A 16084-nucleotide genomic window follows, 5' to 3' on the forward strand; every position below is an offset into this window, starting at 1 on the left:
GAGCTAGATGACCCTCGTGGTTCCTTCCAGCTCTACAATTCTATGATTCTAATATAATTGATTTTAAACAGCAGAACTGTGATGCATTGTTGTCTGCTTTTTTAACTGTATTGTTTTATTGCACTGTAAAATATTACAACATGTGCAGTTCTTCAGAGTTTGAATACCACCATTTCTGATAACCAATGTCATATGCAATTTTTCATAGGAAATAGTGGAGAAATAAAACAAAGTCCAGGGAAAAAGCGAAAAAGGACTGAAAATGAAGATGCTGCCCTTGCTACACAGGTGTTGTAAACAGACCTGCTCTTAGTTGCAGATATTTAAAACTACTGTTTGTATTGTGTTTCTATACCCTATGCAAACCCTTTTTGTGTATCAGGACTAGCAGTCAATAGAAGAGAGGCTCCCCTCTCCCATAATATGTGCACCGTGTCTTATCTGGTGTGTTTTGTTGTTGTTGTTGTTTAGTCATTTAGTCGTGTCTGACTCTTCGTGACCCCATGGACCAGAGCACGCCAGGCACTCCTGTCTTCCACTCTCTCCCGCACCTTGGTCAAACTCATGTTCATAGCTTCGGGAACACTGTCCAACCATCTCATCCTCTGTCGTCCCCTTCTCCTAGTGCCCTCAATCTTTCCCCACATCAGGGTCTTTTCCAGGCAGCCTTCTCTTCTCATGAGGTGGCCAAAGTATTGGAGCCTCAGCTTCACGATCTGTCCTTCCAGTGAGCATCTAGGGCTGATTTCCTTAAGAATGGGTAGATTTGATCTTCTTGCAGTCCATGGGACTCTCAAGAGTCTCCTCCAGCACCATAATTCAAAAGCATCAATTCTTCGGCAATCAGCCTTCTTTATGGTCCAGCTCTCACTTCCATACATCACTACTGGGAAAACCATAGGTGTTGTTTTAGAGTACTAAATTTGTTCCATACTTGGAAGCTCAGTCATGAAAGCTTAACAAAAGAACAACATGAATTCTGTTACACTGCAGACTATCTTTCTCTGTGTCCCTTTGCAGTTAACTCATTGTTTTCCATTCTGTTGCTAGAGTCAGACAAATTAGATCAGCCAATTCCAAATGGTTATCATTGGGCGTGCAAGTCAAGTGCAAGTGCACTGAATTATGGGTATAGAGTGGCCTCCTGGAAAGCCAATTGCAAGGAAAGAGAATTCCTTCCAGCTCAAATGACTTCATGATACACGGACAAATATAGGTGGCAAATGTATTTTGTGGCTTTGATTCTTGAAGTTGGAGTAGAGCCAAACAGCATGGTTTTAATTACAGTTCCTTGGAAGTACATATATCACATAGATTTTAATTGGTTTTATATCCAAATAAATTTGCTTGGAATTTCAACCAGAGTCATTTGTGAGGGCAACCTAAGTTATAGCTTGAGTTAGTGGATAGAACTATCACAAATTTTGTGTGTGGTGTGGGATTTGGAAACTGCAGAACTAAAATTGGCTGGCAAAGCCACATTTAGCTTTCATACTTCTGTGGATTAGCCAAGAGAGATTCTATTAGAAAAATTGGATGTTTTCAGTTCATACTAACGAAAGCTACTCACAAGACAGATGCTCATGTCCAATCCTTCAACATCTACTTTGAAGATAGACATATGTTTAATGTTGGTAACTTCAAATCCCAGTATTTTCTTGGCACAGTAGTGGAAATTATTCTTGAAACTCCTCCTGCAATACTAATTGGACATTTTCCAGTCAGGTGTGTTAAAGCATACAATGGAGGCTGTCTTTGAAGACACAGGTGGAAAGCTAAGTTGCTCAGGATAATTTTGTAACTGTGTTTGCCCTTCTACTCTATCAAGCACAGAGGCATGCATGGTCTCTTTCAGTAATGTTTCAAGCCAACTTCATCTTTCCCAATTCAGATTCTTAATGCTGTAAATGTTGCTTTCTCTAAATATGGAGGTAGTGCCCCCTGCTCTCCACATCTCCATTCAAACCCTTCATCAAATCCCTTCTTTCAGGTCTGTGGCTTCATTTCAAGTTAGCGTGCATAGGATTGCAGCCATAATTGTGACCAAGGTTAAATACATATAACTATAGGCTCCCATTGACTCTTCATCCTACCTTCTGTTGTTTTCCTAATAGTTTATTTATATTATAAGCTCAGTGGGGACAGGGACTTGTTATGCTTTTGCTCTATAAAATGCCATGTACGTTGATGGATTAATCCAACTTCACTAGGCACTATTCTTCTGCAGCGTTGTGGACTGAAATCTGTTTCATGAATAATTTCACACTTATTTCCACAGGATATAAAACATCTATCTGCTGAACCTATTGTGAGAAAAATGGAAAAGAATGAAAGCAAAAAGTTACCCCGAAGAGCTGTAAGTCCTACAGGGCAATGTAATCGTCAACTTCATAATGAAGAGTTACAGCTCAACACAGATGGACTCGCTTGCCAGCCTGCTGAAACAGATACAACTCATAAAAATGAAAACAGTTTGGAGAATGTTAAATGTAATCCTGAGCAATTTCATCAGGACATGTCACAAACTCCAGTTCACCAGGGTGAGATTCAAGAGCTTCTTCTCAATCCGGCCACCGAGACAGGCAATTCTAATGTAACTGGAAGTCAAGATGTACCACAAAACACTAACAAAACCAGACACCAGAGGACAGCTTGCCTCTATGGGAGAAGCTGCTACAGGTAAAATCAAATTGTAAATCTTCTAAGTGAACTGATTCAGATAACCTCCTGCTATATAGTAATGTGGGACGCGGGTGGCGCTTTGGGTTAAACCACAGAGCCTAGGACTTGCCGATCAGAAGGTCGGCGGTTCGAATCCCCGTGACAGGGTGAGCGCCTGTTGCTCGGTCCCTGCTCCTGCCAACCTAGCAGTTCGAAAGCACGTCAAAGTGCAAGTAGATAAATAGGTACCGCTCTGACGGGAAGGGAAACGGCGTTTCCGTGTGCTGCTCTGGTTCGCCAGAAGCAGCTTAGTCATGCTGGCCACATGACCCGGAAGCTGTCTGCAGACAAACGCCAGCTCCCTCGGCCAATAAAGCGAGATGAGTGCCACAACCCCAGAGTTGGTCACGACTGGACCTAATGGTCAGGGGTCCCTTTACCTTTTATATAGTAAGGTAGTCTGTGGGCAATGGAGATCTTATATTGCCAGCTCTTAGGTTAAAAGCCTGCTTTAATTAAGCTAGAGTGAGTAGATGAGTGGCAGATGAGAAGTGAATCTAGGGGATTTTATTGAGATAGATAAAGAGTGTGATGCTCTGTTAAGCAATATGCAGTTTAGGTAAATAAAAAACAATTTCCTCAAGGAAATACAAACAGAATTCTACAAGGCAATAATAGCATTGTAGCTTGTACTATGAATAGCCTTTAAAAAATTGGAAGACACAAGATTTACCCACCCTGGAAGAGTGGCAGATGAAGGTGATGGACTATATGGAATTGGTGGAAATGACTGGCAGAATCCGAGACCTGGGAGAAGAGTTGGTGGTAGAAGATTGGAAGAAATTTAAAGACTATTTGCAGAAACACTGTAAAATTAATGAATGTTAAAATGATGTTGGATTGAAAATAAGTGGTATTAGCAACAAAGTTAATAAGAATATGCAAAAATGGATTGATAATGGATGAAAATAGAGAGTTATAATATGTTAAGATATAGAGTTAAGATAAAGGAAAGAGGGTAAGGATTTGCTGATTTGATTATGTAAATGGGAACACAAAAAAGGGAGGTGCGAGGAGGTCAAGGAAACACGCTAATGAGTTTAAAGATACAAAAAATGGATTGGTTTTTAATTTTTTCTTACTTATTTGTTTTTTGTATTTTGTATGTTTATTTTTCCTTTTTCTTTTTTCTATTTTATGTATTTTTGTATGTTCTCTTTTTATTTATCTCTTTTTATATGTTTTCTTTCTATTTTGTAAACCTTTGTTTTTTGTAAAATCTCAATAAATATTTTATAAAAAATTGTACTGAATTTTGGGGTGGAAGATAAAGTCTAACAAACATTGTGGTGTTAAACTTCTGCACTTGGATAAGGTCTATTGAGTTTAGTGGGCAGATCCGCAAATCTGGAAAAATTGTTCTTGCAGTTCAAGTAAAATGAATACTGGAACAGAGCTTATCAACCATCTGCCAGGATGTACTGTTTGCTTAACTCGTAATGGCTATCATGTAACATGCATCAGGGACTGCAAGTGCTCTGAACATTTTATATACTGTTGGATAATGCTGGGGAAAGTCCTCTTTGGGTAGACAGAAACATATCTGAGGTGTTTGTAACAATGAGTGTATTATCTGTTATTCCTCAACATTCTATAAGTAATAATGAAAGGAAATCCAATCTGGATGCACTCCTGTGATAAAAGTCGATCGGAAGCAAGAAGGAATGGCATGCTGAAAAATTACTGAAATAGCTATACTTTTCAGGGTAAGAAAGAACAGGATATTAGTGTTCTGTCCTGTAGATCACCATAACCAGGGGGCTGCATTTAGAAGATACATGCTTGATTTAGTTTGTTGCATGGTATGGCATTTTTCTAGCTCTTTTATATGAATTACATATTTTCAGTATAGCTTATGGTGTCTTTTTAATTTCACAGAAAAAATCCTATACACTTTCAGCAGTTCAGTCACCCCGGAGATAGTGATTATCATGATACGGAATCTGTAACTCAAGCTGACAATGATAACAGACCTGAATGCCCTTATGGAACTGCTTGCTACAGGTTAGAAATCTTGCCCACTACAAATTATTACTTTTAATATTTTAAGAGAGGTCATGTGCTTATATCTCTGGAATTTTATTTTAAATTGTGATAATTAAATATTTCAAACCTATCCTGACATTTGATGTGTCAAATGTGCCTTATAATGATAAGCTTAAAAACACCTGGTGATTATATGACCTTCGCAGATAAAATTTTAAATTACAGCTTTGTCTAAACTGTTGTTAAGGGCTGTGAAACCATGGCAAACCATAGATAACAGTTCTGGGTGGTTTTGCAATGTTGGAGACTGTTTCTTGACCAAGTTTGAGCAACAAACCATGGTTAAGTGTCATGTCTGCACTGGACAGTTTTGGCTTGCTTCAAACAGGGTATCCGCTCTGTTTCACATGAGATCAGATGGGTGAATACAATAGAGGTCTTTTTGATAATGGCACTGAAACTGTGGAATGTCCTCTCCAATGAAATACTCCAGATTTCCTTTCTGGTTTTGGGTAACTGTTGGAGGACTCTTCAGAGCAGAATGTCCCATTGTCAGCTCCAACTTATAACATGGGAGCCACTTTAAAAATGTTATCATGTGTGTCCATTACTCCCCTACTCCCAGCTCAATCAAATTCAGAGAATGAAAGGGTTGTAACAGCTGTATAGAAAAGAAAAATTTAGCAGGCACAGCTGGTTTTGTATGGGTGAGAAGCTTGTTGAATTTCTCTCCTCTGAACGACGACTAAAAATACAGGGGTAGCAAATTGAAGTCCAGAGCCTTATAGGTAAAGGACTCCTGGACGGTTAAGTCCAGTCAAAGGTGAGGGAGCCAGTGTTTTTCCACTGACAGTTTTCTGGGTCATGTGGCCAACATGACTAAACTGCTTTTGGCATAATGGAACACTGTGATGAGTGCCAGAGCACATGGAAATGCCATTTACCTTCCCGCCATAGTGGTACCTATTTATCTACTTGCACTGGTGTGCTTTCGATGTGCTAGGTTGGCAGGAGCTGGGACAGAGCAACAGGAGATCACCCCATCACACAGATTTGAACCACTGGCCTACTGATTGGCAAGTCCAAGAGGCTCCGCGGTTTAGACCACAGTGCCACCCACATCCCTTTTACAAAGTGCCTTATACAAAGTGATAGAAGCAGGGCTTTTTTTCAACCTGAACTTGCTGGAACTCAGTTCTGGCACCTGACAGGTGGGTGCCATTGCCGTTATAAGAGAACAAGGAAGGAGTTCATTTTGAGTTCTGGCACCTCATTTTCTAGAAAAATAGCACTGGATAGAAGTACAGTAATCACTTTCCACAACTGGGACACCATTTCCTGAGTTGACTAGACCCAACAGAAGATGAGTGTAGGTTCTCAGAAAAGTTCGACTTGGCAGCACTAGAAAGATGTACCCAGAAAATGAGACTTGGTACACCACTTTCGAAGAACCACATGTAACTCTAAAAAGGCAACTCTAGGGCGAGGGGAGATTAGGGTGGGGGGAGATTATGGGTTGTATCTGGTGGTTGCATTACCTGCAACCTATCTTTCTCTTCCCTTCCCGCTACCACTCGCACAAGGTTCCTCTGCCCCAATTCAGGAGATTTTCCCCACCCCCTCCACACACAAGCACACCACAGCCCTGTACAACAAATCCCACACAGTTCAGGAGCCCTTCCTAAGCCTCTGGAGAAGATTTTCAGGGCTGCAGAGGAGAAGGAGGCTTGGGGGAGAAAAAAAAATAGTAGTCTGAATTGCCTTCTGCAACCAGTAGATATAATTTTGTTTTGCAAGTGCAAATTACACAATACATTGATTTTAAAAAGCCACATACAGTAAAACCACATAGTTGATTGGTTTACATTCAAGGCCTCTTAAAAGTAATTTAATTTTCCTGTTTTCTAAATACTCAATACTTTGTACTGTTTACCCTCTTAATCTTTCCATTTTTGATAGATATGTACATCATTCTTCAATACGTTTAGATTGTCCAACAATAAAAATGGAAAGATTGGGCTCAGATTGAAATCTTATTCATCTGGAAGTGAAAAAACAAACCTCCAGTTTGATTAAGCAACATTGTACTTGTCCTCCCTTTTTAACAAAGATGAAAAGCATTTATTTTGCCTGCCTTTTTTCTTTCTCTCCCTGAAAGGATCAGTTAAACACTTTGAAGTTACAGTACACAAAATAACTGATTTCTCCTCCCTCTTAAACAGAACCCCCTGGAGCATTATGGTTGTAGCTTTCAGTGGTTAGAAAATATTATTAAAGTTACGAAGATTATACAATGGGAAGTTCAGGTTTCATCTCTTTCCCCCCACCCTGCCTTTTCTTTGCAGGAAAAATCCACAGCACAAGCTGGAATACAAACACACTGTACCACCAGGTAAAGTGCTTTGGTTTCATTATATAGGAAATGTAGAATCTATATCTGTTAATACAACTGAGTGAGGAGGACCGAACAGTGGGCCTAGCTGGTGCTCAGCACGCTCATAAAAAGGGATGCTTTTCGTTGTTAAGATTTTCAAGCTAAAAATTAAACTAGCCAACAAAATCAAATGCTCAAATGGTACAAATATAATGCAGCTGTATTGCAGCTGAGATACAAGAACCTGTCCATACCTATATGCAGTAATGTAACTATTTCTCAGAGTCTAAATGGGTTTGCAGTGCAGTCCTTTGCATGTTCACTCCGAAGTAAGTCCTCCTGTGTTTGGTGGGATGTACCCTCTTATGTGTATGTAGGATTGAAGTCTTACAGTGTGATCCTATACACATTTACTTTGAAGTAAGTCCATCTGAGGAGGTTACTTGCTCCTCAGTAAGTGTGCTCAGATAGCAGTCTTGGACCTTCTCCTTCCCCCAGGCTTTTTGGCAAACTGCTTTTGAAAGTCTGCTTTCAAAGACAGCCAACGATATGGCAAACGTGGTGCATGCCTGTTGTTCAAAGAAGAAAAGAAAAAATCCCATGGGGCTATTCCTAGCACCTTGCATAAATAATAATTCAATTCTGTGAGTGGAGCAGTGTCCATGCTCACAGGACAGGCATCATACATGGGGAGTTGGTTCAAAGGGTTATATGTGTACCCAAAAATCTCATATAGCCAAAATTACATTTGGAGCCGCCTCGTGGCCAGCCAGACCATCTTTTATATGGCAGCTAGTGGGTGGAGATCAGAGGTGGGATGAAGCTGGAAGCCCCAAGCAGACTTGGTGCTTTTCACACTGGATCTGCTTAGGTTTTCCAGCTTCCTCCCATCTCCCATCCTTCCTCTCTTCAGCCCACGTTTAACCACATATGGTTGAAATAGTGTGTGTTAAATGTGCAGAAGATGCAAGTTCCCTGCTCAGGACTTTCTTCCCTCTTCTTTCCCTTTGCCACCCCCTGTACCTCTCAAAAGTCTTGGGGGAAAGCCATGACTGTTTAAACTGGCATGCTACTGCTTTAAATGTGTGTTGCAGATGGGGCCTTGGATGAAAATCACACACACACATACACACACTGCCATTAGCTAAGGAAGAAAGCCCCTATTGGTGTCAAAGGACGGGTTTGGGGTTTGTTTGATTTTTTTTTACTAAGGCTAATAGCAGCTGGGGGCATGTTCATTGGGACTGCAGCTGAGGAGAGAAGCATTGTGGTCCCATTGAAAATTACCCACTTCCAAGAACTTCCTGTGTAGTTTGGCTCTCAGATACTATTAAAATATGGAACGGTTCATTTCTATTGTTGCCTTGGTAATGGTATTTTTTTGTTTCTTTAGAACCTGAGAGGAGGCAGACAAGACCGAAGGCTATTAAAAAAGGTTAGGATACTGTGTATTTCCAAATGGTACAAGATAAATAGCTCTGAGTAATTTCTCATGTAATTTCTGTAAGCAGACAACTTGCAGAGGGTTGGTTTCTCTTTGAAATAAGATTTACTTTGAACAATATTAATAAGAAAATATACAGGAACAAATTATGGATTTGCTTTTACAGCCCACCTTTCTCCAATCATGGAACTTAAGGGTGTTTACTGGTGGTCTCCGTGGAGTCAGCCACTGCTGAAACCCAGAACTGCCCTAGCTAGGACCTCTCCTGCATTTTAAGACGAGTGGAGCTCTTCTTATCATTCATTTGTCTATTGCCGGGCCTCCACAGTGCTAATCCTAATATTCAAATATTCTATATGATGAATACAACAAGCTTGACTAAAAAAGCTTTGTAAAGGAACGGTGGGTCCCTACTGAATTCACATACAAAGACGTGGGGTGGGATTCAGCTAATGAGTCACATCAGAAGCCATGCATAAGGACTTTCACTTTCACAAAGGAGCTCCCCCACCTCCACATGCCCCCTGTGCTCCCTGAAATTTTCTCATCTAGAAAAGTTAAAATGCATACAATAGCAAATTTGCTTACAAATCCGAATGGTTTCTGATTTGGCCACTCCTTTCTTGATAGCCATTTAGAATTCTTAGTGTAGATATGGGTGGCCCAGTAGTTCAATTGCGGTAATTTTAGGAGGAGAGTTTATCCCCCTCCACACACACTCCCATTAAAATAATGAAGTCTGCATAAGGTAATGACTGGTCCTTCAATCACACGATGTCCTTGCTTGCTAGCCCTTGCCTGCTAGGCAGTTACTGCCAAGATGGAGAAGGAGAGGCACAGTGGGAGCATGGAGACAAAATGGGGCGGATCTGGCAAACCTGCCTGTTGGTTCCTGTGACTTCTCCCAAGACTTAAAACTTGTTGAAGGTTAGAATAGATGAATGGCATCTGTGTGTTCTTCATCTTGCAGCCACATAGAGTTCCATTAACCTTTATTACACGCTGCAATGCACAACAAACCAGAGTTCATATTTCCCTATGAATCATCTCACTGGGAAGGGGAGGTGTCACCTCTTACATACCCAACTGATCACTGTGCTCTGCAGGAGAGGGCCTCCAGTAGTTACAATCTCATCAGGAAGTTGGTTCATGTGATGTAGCAGCACCTACCCATTTGAACTCCTCCCATTATATATCACTTTCTTTTCTGTGCCTCTTAAAGACCACCCTCTTCCAACAAGTCTTTTAAGTAGATTTTTAAAATCATAGTCTTTATCTGTATTTACCTGGGAATTTAATTTGTATATGGTTTTTATTTATCATTTTGAATAACTTTGGAATATTTCATGTGAAGCACTTCATAAATTAAGCAATTTTTTTTAAAAAAGGTAAGTGTGACCACCAAAGAAGAAAGAGGAGCAATGGCTAGAAAACTTTTGGTTCATTAGTTCTTAAAGTATTTAACCTTATTAGGAGACCAGTTGCTTAGTGAGTACAGTGGTACCTCGGGTTAAGAACTTAATTTGTTCTGGAGGTCCGTTTTTAACCTGAAACTGTTCTTAACCTGAAGCACCACTTTAGCTAATGGGGCCTCCTGCTGCTGCCAGCGCACCGCTGCTGCGCAATTTCTGTTCTCATCCTGAAGCAAAGTTCTTAACCCAAGGTACTGTTTCTGCGTTAGCGGAGTCTGTAACCTGAAGCGTCTGTAACCGAGGTACCACTGTATAGGGAACTGCCTGGTTTTTGAAGCATTTTCAGAGGGCAGCATCAAACACACAGCACTGACGCTTCCCAATCTTTTATTTTGTTATTGTCACCATGATACCACTTTTAGGTTCCCCATCCTAAATATGCCTGGAAGGACTATCTCAATTGGCTAAAGAATCTCTGCAGTCCTGTTACAGTAGTTTTGATTTATACAGTGGTACCTCAGGTTACATACGCTTCAGGTTACAGACTCCGCTAACCCAGAAATAGTGCTTCAGGTTAAGAACTTTGCTTCAGGATGAGAACAGAAATCATGCTCTCGTGGCGTGGCGGCAGCAGGAGGCCCCATTAGCTAAAGTGGTGCTTCAGGTTAAGAACAGTTTCAGGTTAAGTACGGACCTCCGGAACGAATTAAGTACTTAACCTGAGGTACCACTGTGTAGCAAATTGTAAAAGCTGTCTTAGGAACATTGCAAAGAGAATGTGCTGCATTCTTATTTCAAGACTGTTGACATAAATATGTCTTTTATTTAAAAGTGCATGGTCATAGCAGCATGCTAAGGAAATAGAATTACATTTTAAATATAACATTTGTCTTAACAGTGCTCTGAAATTAAGAGGGCTGGTCTGATGCTATGATTGAAAGCTCATTTATTTGCGTATGTTCCACTCATACAGGTTTTGACTTACTTTTAAAAAAGTACATACTATATGTTTAGTGTCATGTATCTGCTCATTTAAATCAGTGTTTATGGTCACTGATGGTTAGTCTTCAGCCTGTAATCTTGACTGCATATGGTCTAAATAGCACCAGTGTAGTAGCTCACCAAAAGATAATATGATTAGGGTATTTCAAATATTTTTGCAGGCCTACGGAAAACCTGGCAAAATCTATTGACTCTCAACAGTTAGAAGGTTTCTGCTTTGCAAAGCAGAATAGAGACTGAAGGCCATTCAGGTTAAAACCTGAGTACATCTTTACTCAGAAATGTGAAGGCCCAAGAGGGGAAGACCACAAGCACACAAAAAGATTTCCACCATTTTTTCTAAAGCCTCCTTCCCCTATGACATGTAGAAGGATATAGAAGCAAGTTTCAACCCAGGCAAACTTTCCATTTTTAGAAATCCATTATTTCTAAAAACCTTCCATTTTTAGAAATCCATGATAAATATAAAAACCACAAAGAAGCAGAAATCAATAGCTGAGAAAATAAGGCTACTTAAATTTAAAGTAGTATTCATAGAGTCTTGATCTCTCCTGTTGCATTTTCTCAGTTCTTTTTATTAGAAATGATTGCTTTATGTCTGCTTAATACTGGAGCACTGGGGAAGATATTATCCGCAGGATATAATACATTTCTTTCTTTTGTACTATAATATTGATTATTTCTCCTGTTTTTATTGGTTTGCCTGCTCCTAAACTGCTAAAATGAGATGCCAGATTCCTTACGATTTAGCAGCTTGTAGAAGCTTGCAGCTCCATTTGTCACAATAACAGTTTAAAAAGTCAATTCAGTTTGTACTTCTAGTCTGAATAAGCCATACTTTTAATATGCCAAACATGATCTTTTAACGGCAAACCAAGTAATACATAATACAGTTTATGTTCCTAAAGTAACAAAGAGAATTTGATCTCTAAAGGACACTTGACAGCTGTATCAGGTTATCTGTGAGAAATATCCTGATTCCTGGACATTTGTTTGTTAACATTGACAATTCAAGTATATGAAATTGTAGTGCAAGACATGTGAAAATACGTTAGCCGTGTTACCTTGCGTTGAAAAGGACCACCAGTTTAGCATGGGAAGTAGTTGCTGGGAAATACTTCTTGTAAGGCCCCTTTCCTGAATATCTTCCTTTACAACTTTTCAGCTACGCTTCTTTCATTTTCAGTCTATAATGGGTAATAGTGAGTTAGCAGAAGGTCCCCTGTCAGTCCCCTGCCCTTTCCTAAAATTCACTCTAGTGAAGGAGGTTAGTGTTAGAAAAGGCAGAAGCATCTGGATGCTCCAGCCCATGTGTTCATGTAGCTAGGAGTTTTTGTCACTCGGGGCATAGAAGGTTCTGCTATCACTAGGAAACTCCCAGTTCCTAGGCTTTCTGACATTAATGGATGTCCACACCATACAAGCATCCAGGATTTAAAGATGCTGCTACCACCATGCCATCAGGATAAATTTTAGCAAAGGGCAGTAGAGAGTGCTGGTCAGCAGCAGAATTGCTGGACCTGCGACAGGCCCAGCTCGAGTTGGACCCAGACTTGAGTGGAATTGTAGGCTTGGCTCATAATGACCTTGATTTACAAATTTTGGACAAATTTTCATATTGTTGCTCATATTGACTAACGTGTAGCATCTATATACACTCGTATAGCAAATTTACGGTAACTGGAAAGTAACTTGTACTGGAAAGATCAAATGTTAAGTGATATGATTTAGTTGATACATTTCAAATATTAAATAATACTGTGGTCTTACACCACTATCATTCTAGTTTTTAATCTTCTTTTAAGGGTGTTGCCTTTTTTACTCTACAGGAAGAAGTGTTTTGGATGATGATAGTGATAATGATGGTGAGCCCAATGAATACAACTTGAATGACAGCTTTATAGATGATGATGAAGAGGAAGAAGAGTGTGACCCTACTGATGAAGACTCTGACTGGGAGCCAGATTTTGAAGAGAAGGATGATGAAGATGTTGCCACCCTTCTGAAAGAAGCACAGAAGATTGTTAAAAGCAATAAGTAGTTGTACATGTATTGCAAATGTAGTGCACAATTCAGTTGAAATACATGAAATGTCCTGAATTCAATTTGATTTAAATGGTTCACTTTAACCCTTAAATCAAGTTGGCATAAATGTTCTCTTGATTCTGTCCCTTGCATTTAAGAAGACAAGGCAATTTGGAAGACAGTCATAATAATTTATTGATACCAATTTATATCTCAAGATACTGAGACCAAATAGATTGTTTAATGAAGAAAAATATATTGGTCAGGTTGAGAGAGGTTACTCCAACCCGATTAGTGTGAAGGGGATGAAAGCATTTAAATCTGGCTCGATAGTGCCACTTGAGTGGTAATTTCCCTTCTAAGAATAGTGGTTTAGATGAGCCTTTACCTCGAAATCATCTCTTAAATTTTGCACTCATGTATACTTAATTTATGTAAATCTTAAATGCTGTTTTTTCGCAGCTGGTAATGTCTGAGAGAAAGTCATGTATCTTGAGTTGTAACACTTAACACTACTGATTTTGATGCCTGATGTACTGTGCCACATACGGCGTTGAGGCTTAAACTAGGAAGTTTTTATTTACATTACTAAAGTTCATCTTCATGTTAAATAAAGGGAACATTATGTTGCATATACGTAATCATCATATACGGTAGATCATGACAGTTTTAGATGGACAGTTAAACCAAGCTGGAATTTGATTCATTAGCTGCCAAACTGGTAACCAGGCTGTAAACAATCACTGTCTTTCATATTCCAGCTAATACTACAAACAGCATTTGTTTTCTCTCTGTATTTCAGAAAAACGTTTATAAATTTATGATGAAAGCAATTATGTCCCAAATCTCTTTCCAGTATTTTTGTTCTTCTAAAAGTGGTTGTACAATACTATGACACTCTGTTTCTTTACTCTGAAACATAAATCCCAGGTGACTTGGCTTTGCACTGGAATCTGAGGCACAGGTTTGTCTGTAAAAACACTGATTTACATTTAAATATGCTGTGTAGATATTGAACATGAAAGTCTTTTTGAAAAGTAAATAAATCAATATTGCCACTAGCCTCAGGCAAATAGCAATTCCCCCAGGCAAACAGCCGAGTGGCAGCAAATTTTCACCCCTTACTGCAGCAGTACATTTTTTAGACTGTTTTGCACAGCTGTTAAGGGCAAGAGAGTCAGTCTTTTCATTTTAATGACTTTTTCCAAGTTGAGGAAAGAGTGTTGCAGAGCAATCCCAATATTAACATTTTGTTCACACAATAACTCCATCCAAACTAGGGATAATGTGCCTCTTTTTAATCCCCAAAGAAACTTGGGCAACCAATTGCACAGAGCACTTGATAGTATCCTGCAGATAGTGCTCTTTCATATAACTTTGTGAACAAGATGGAGAAAGAAAAATGGCTCTGTTATTATTTTTCTTTAATTGTTAGTTGTCCTGAGAATGCTCCAGGGTTTGAGGGTGTTATATAACTGTATTAAATAAACAAGATTCACCTGAGGTTTACCCTTCTGATTTAACATTTTAACTAGTGAGTGGATTGACCTAACGGGAGGATGTGAGTGCTGCCATGGAGATGGACCCATTCAGAGCAGGGGTAGTCAGTGAGGTGCCCTTTATGTGTTGCTGGACTCCCATCATATTTGATCATTGGCCATGTGGGGTACTCCTGATAGAAAGTTCAAGCAGCGACCATTTTGCATGTGGCCAGTTGACTCACGGCCGCTGATGCACAGGCCCTTTTGGAACAGGAAGAGGGCAGAACACAAGGTGGGTCAGGCTTACAGCACTCTGCTGATCCGTGTGGGGGACAGGAACGGAACCCCTGTGCAAAGTGGTCTCTGCCTGTAATCAAGTAGGTGCTGTTCTGTATGGATATATGTTAATGAAGGAAATGATTAAACAAGCTTTGATTTTGCAGATATATTATTCCACCTCTCCCCACCAATCTCAGCAGTGAAATATTTCAGGTGTTTCAGCACAAACCTTGAGGGTGGTGCCCTTGGAATAAAGGTCCCCAGAGAGGGTGGTGTCTTTGTGACATATGTTTTCATTTATGCTGAGTTGATCCTGTGAGCTTTTCCATCTTAATGATCTAACAGATCTTGTTTTCTAGAGGGCTCCCAAAGCTGTAATTTTGGTTTCAGCACAGAGAGCAAGTCACTCCTCTGTGTGTTCCCAGTCCCTGCTGCACACGAGACTCCCAGGTCTGTTGTTCTCTCATGTTCACCTATGACATTCCTTCCAGTTGGAGGAGACTTCCCCTCTTTTTGCTTCTGAAGCATCTCTAAAGAACAAAATGCACTTTCTGGTTACATCTGATCAGTTTGCCTTCACCTTATTGTACACTATTACATTGTGTAAAAAAATAACAAAAAAACTGACAACCAGGACAAAACCAAATTAGAACTGCAGTTAACTTAGAAGTGAAGTCAGCAGAATTACAGTGACAGGATGATGGCCTTCAGCCATGTCCAGACTTAAGAAGAAAGTGGAAACTTGAAAACATGATAAATAATCTGAAGATAGTTCCAAATGATGGAAAACCATCTCTAGCTATGTGGGTGGGTATGTATGTATGTACTTAGTTATTTGCTTACTAACTTACCACCATTCATCAAAAGATCTTAGGGTGATTCACAAGAGAAAAATACAAGATATTCCATGTATGATGTTGCTGGTCATGTGGGGAAGCTTTCACTTGACTGCAAGATTGTGGGCTAGATCTTATTTTGGTGGTTTTCCTCTTTGGCCCACATTGCATTGAAAGGGACCAAAAAGCAAGAGGAAGAACCTGTATCCCTCCAGATATTGTTGGGCTGCAACTTCTATCAGCCACAGCCGGTGTTGCCAATAGTCAGGGATGATGGGCATTGTAGTCTTTAACAACTTCTGGGGTGGTCACAGGTCCCCTATCCCTGCCATAAAGGGAACACTGGGGAGTCAGGGTGGTATTTTGGTTAGAATGTTGGTCTAGGAATAAGGAGGTAAAGACAACATGAAGGGAATGTCTATTTCCCATAATATTTTCAGTGTATATAAGAAAGTCTCTCTTAACTGCCAGCCTTCTCTTCTTTTCCTTTCGTAGAAGACCTTGAAAAAGAGCAGGGAAAGACT

General features: G+C 39.9%; 1 protein-coding gene across 2 annotated transcripts in view; it reads left to right on the forward strand.

The window, feature by feature from the left end:
• APLF (aprataxin and PNKP like factor) overlaps positions 1-13797 on the forward strand; it is a 24062-nt gene extending 10265 nt beyond the window's left edge. Inside the window, exons 7-12 of one of the 2 annotated variants that reach the window (XM_083606578.1) lie at positions 209-288; positions 2279-2679; positions 4600-4725; positions 7053-7099; positions 8475-8516; positions 12769-13797. In XM_083606578.1, the coding sequence (XP_083462704.1) occupies positions 209-288; positions 2279-2679; positions 4600-4725; positions 7053-7099; positions 8475-8516; positions 12769-12980 (908 nt within the window). In that variant the 3' untranslated portion in view covers positions 12981-13797. Of the gene's footprint in view, positions 1-208; positions 289-2278; positions 2680-4599; positions 4726-7052; positions 7100-8474; positions 8543-12768 lie in introns of both variants that reach the window. The other variant, XM_083606579.1, reaches the window with a different exon arrangement.
• The last annotated feature ends 2287 nt before the right edge of the window (positions 13798-16084 follow it).

This window comes from Podarcis filfolensis (genome assembly GCF_964270895.1).
Source record: "Podarcis filfolensis genome assembly, chromosome: 3".
Taxonomy (NCBI): Eukaryota; Metazoa; Chordata; class Lepidosauria; order Squamata; family Lacertidae; genus Podarcis; species Podarcis filfolensis.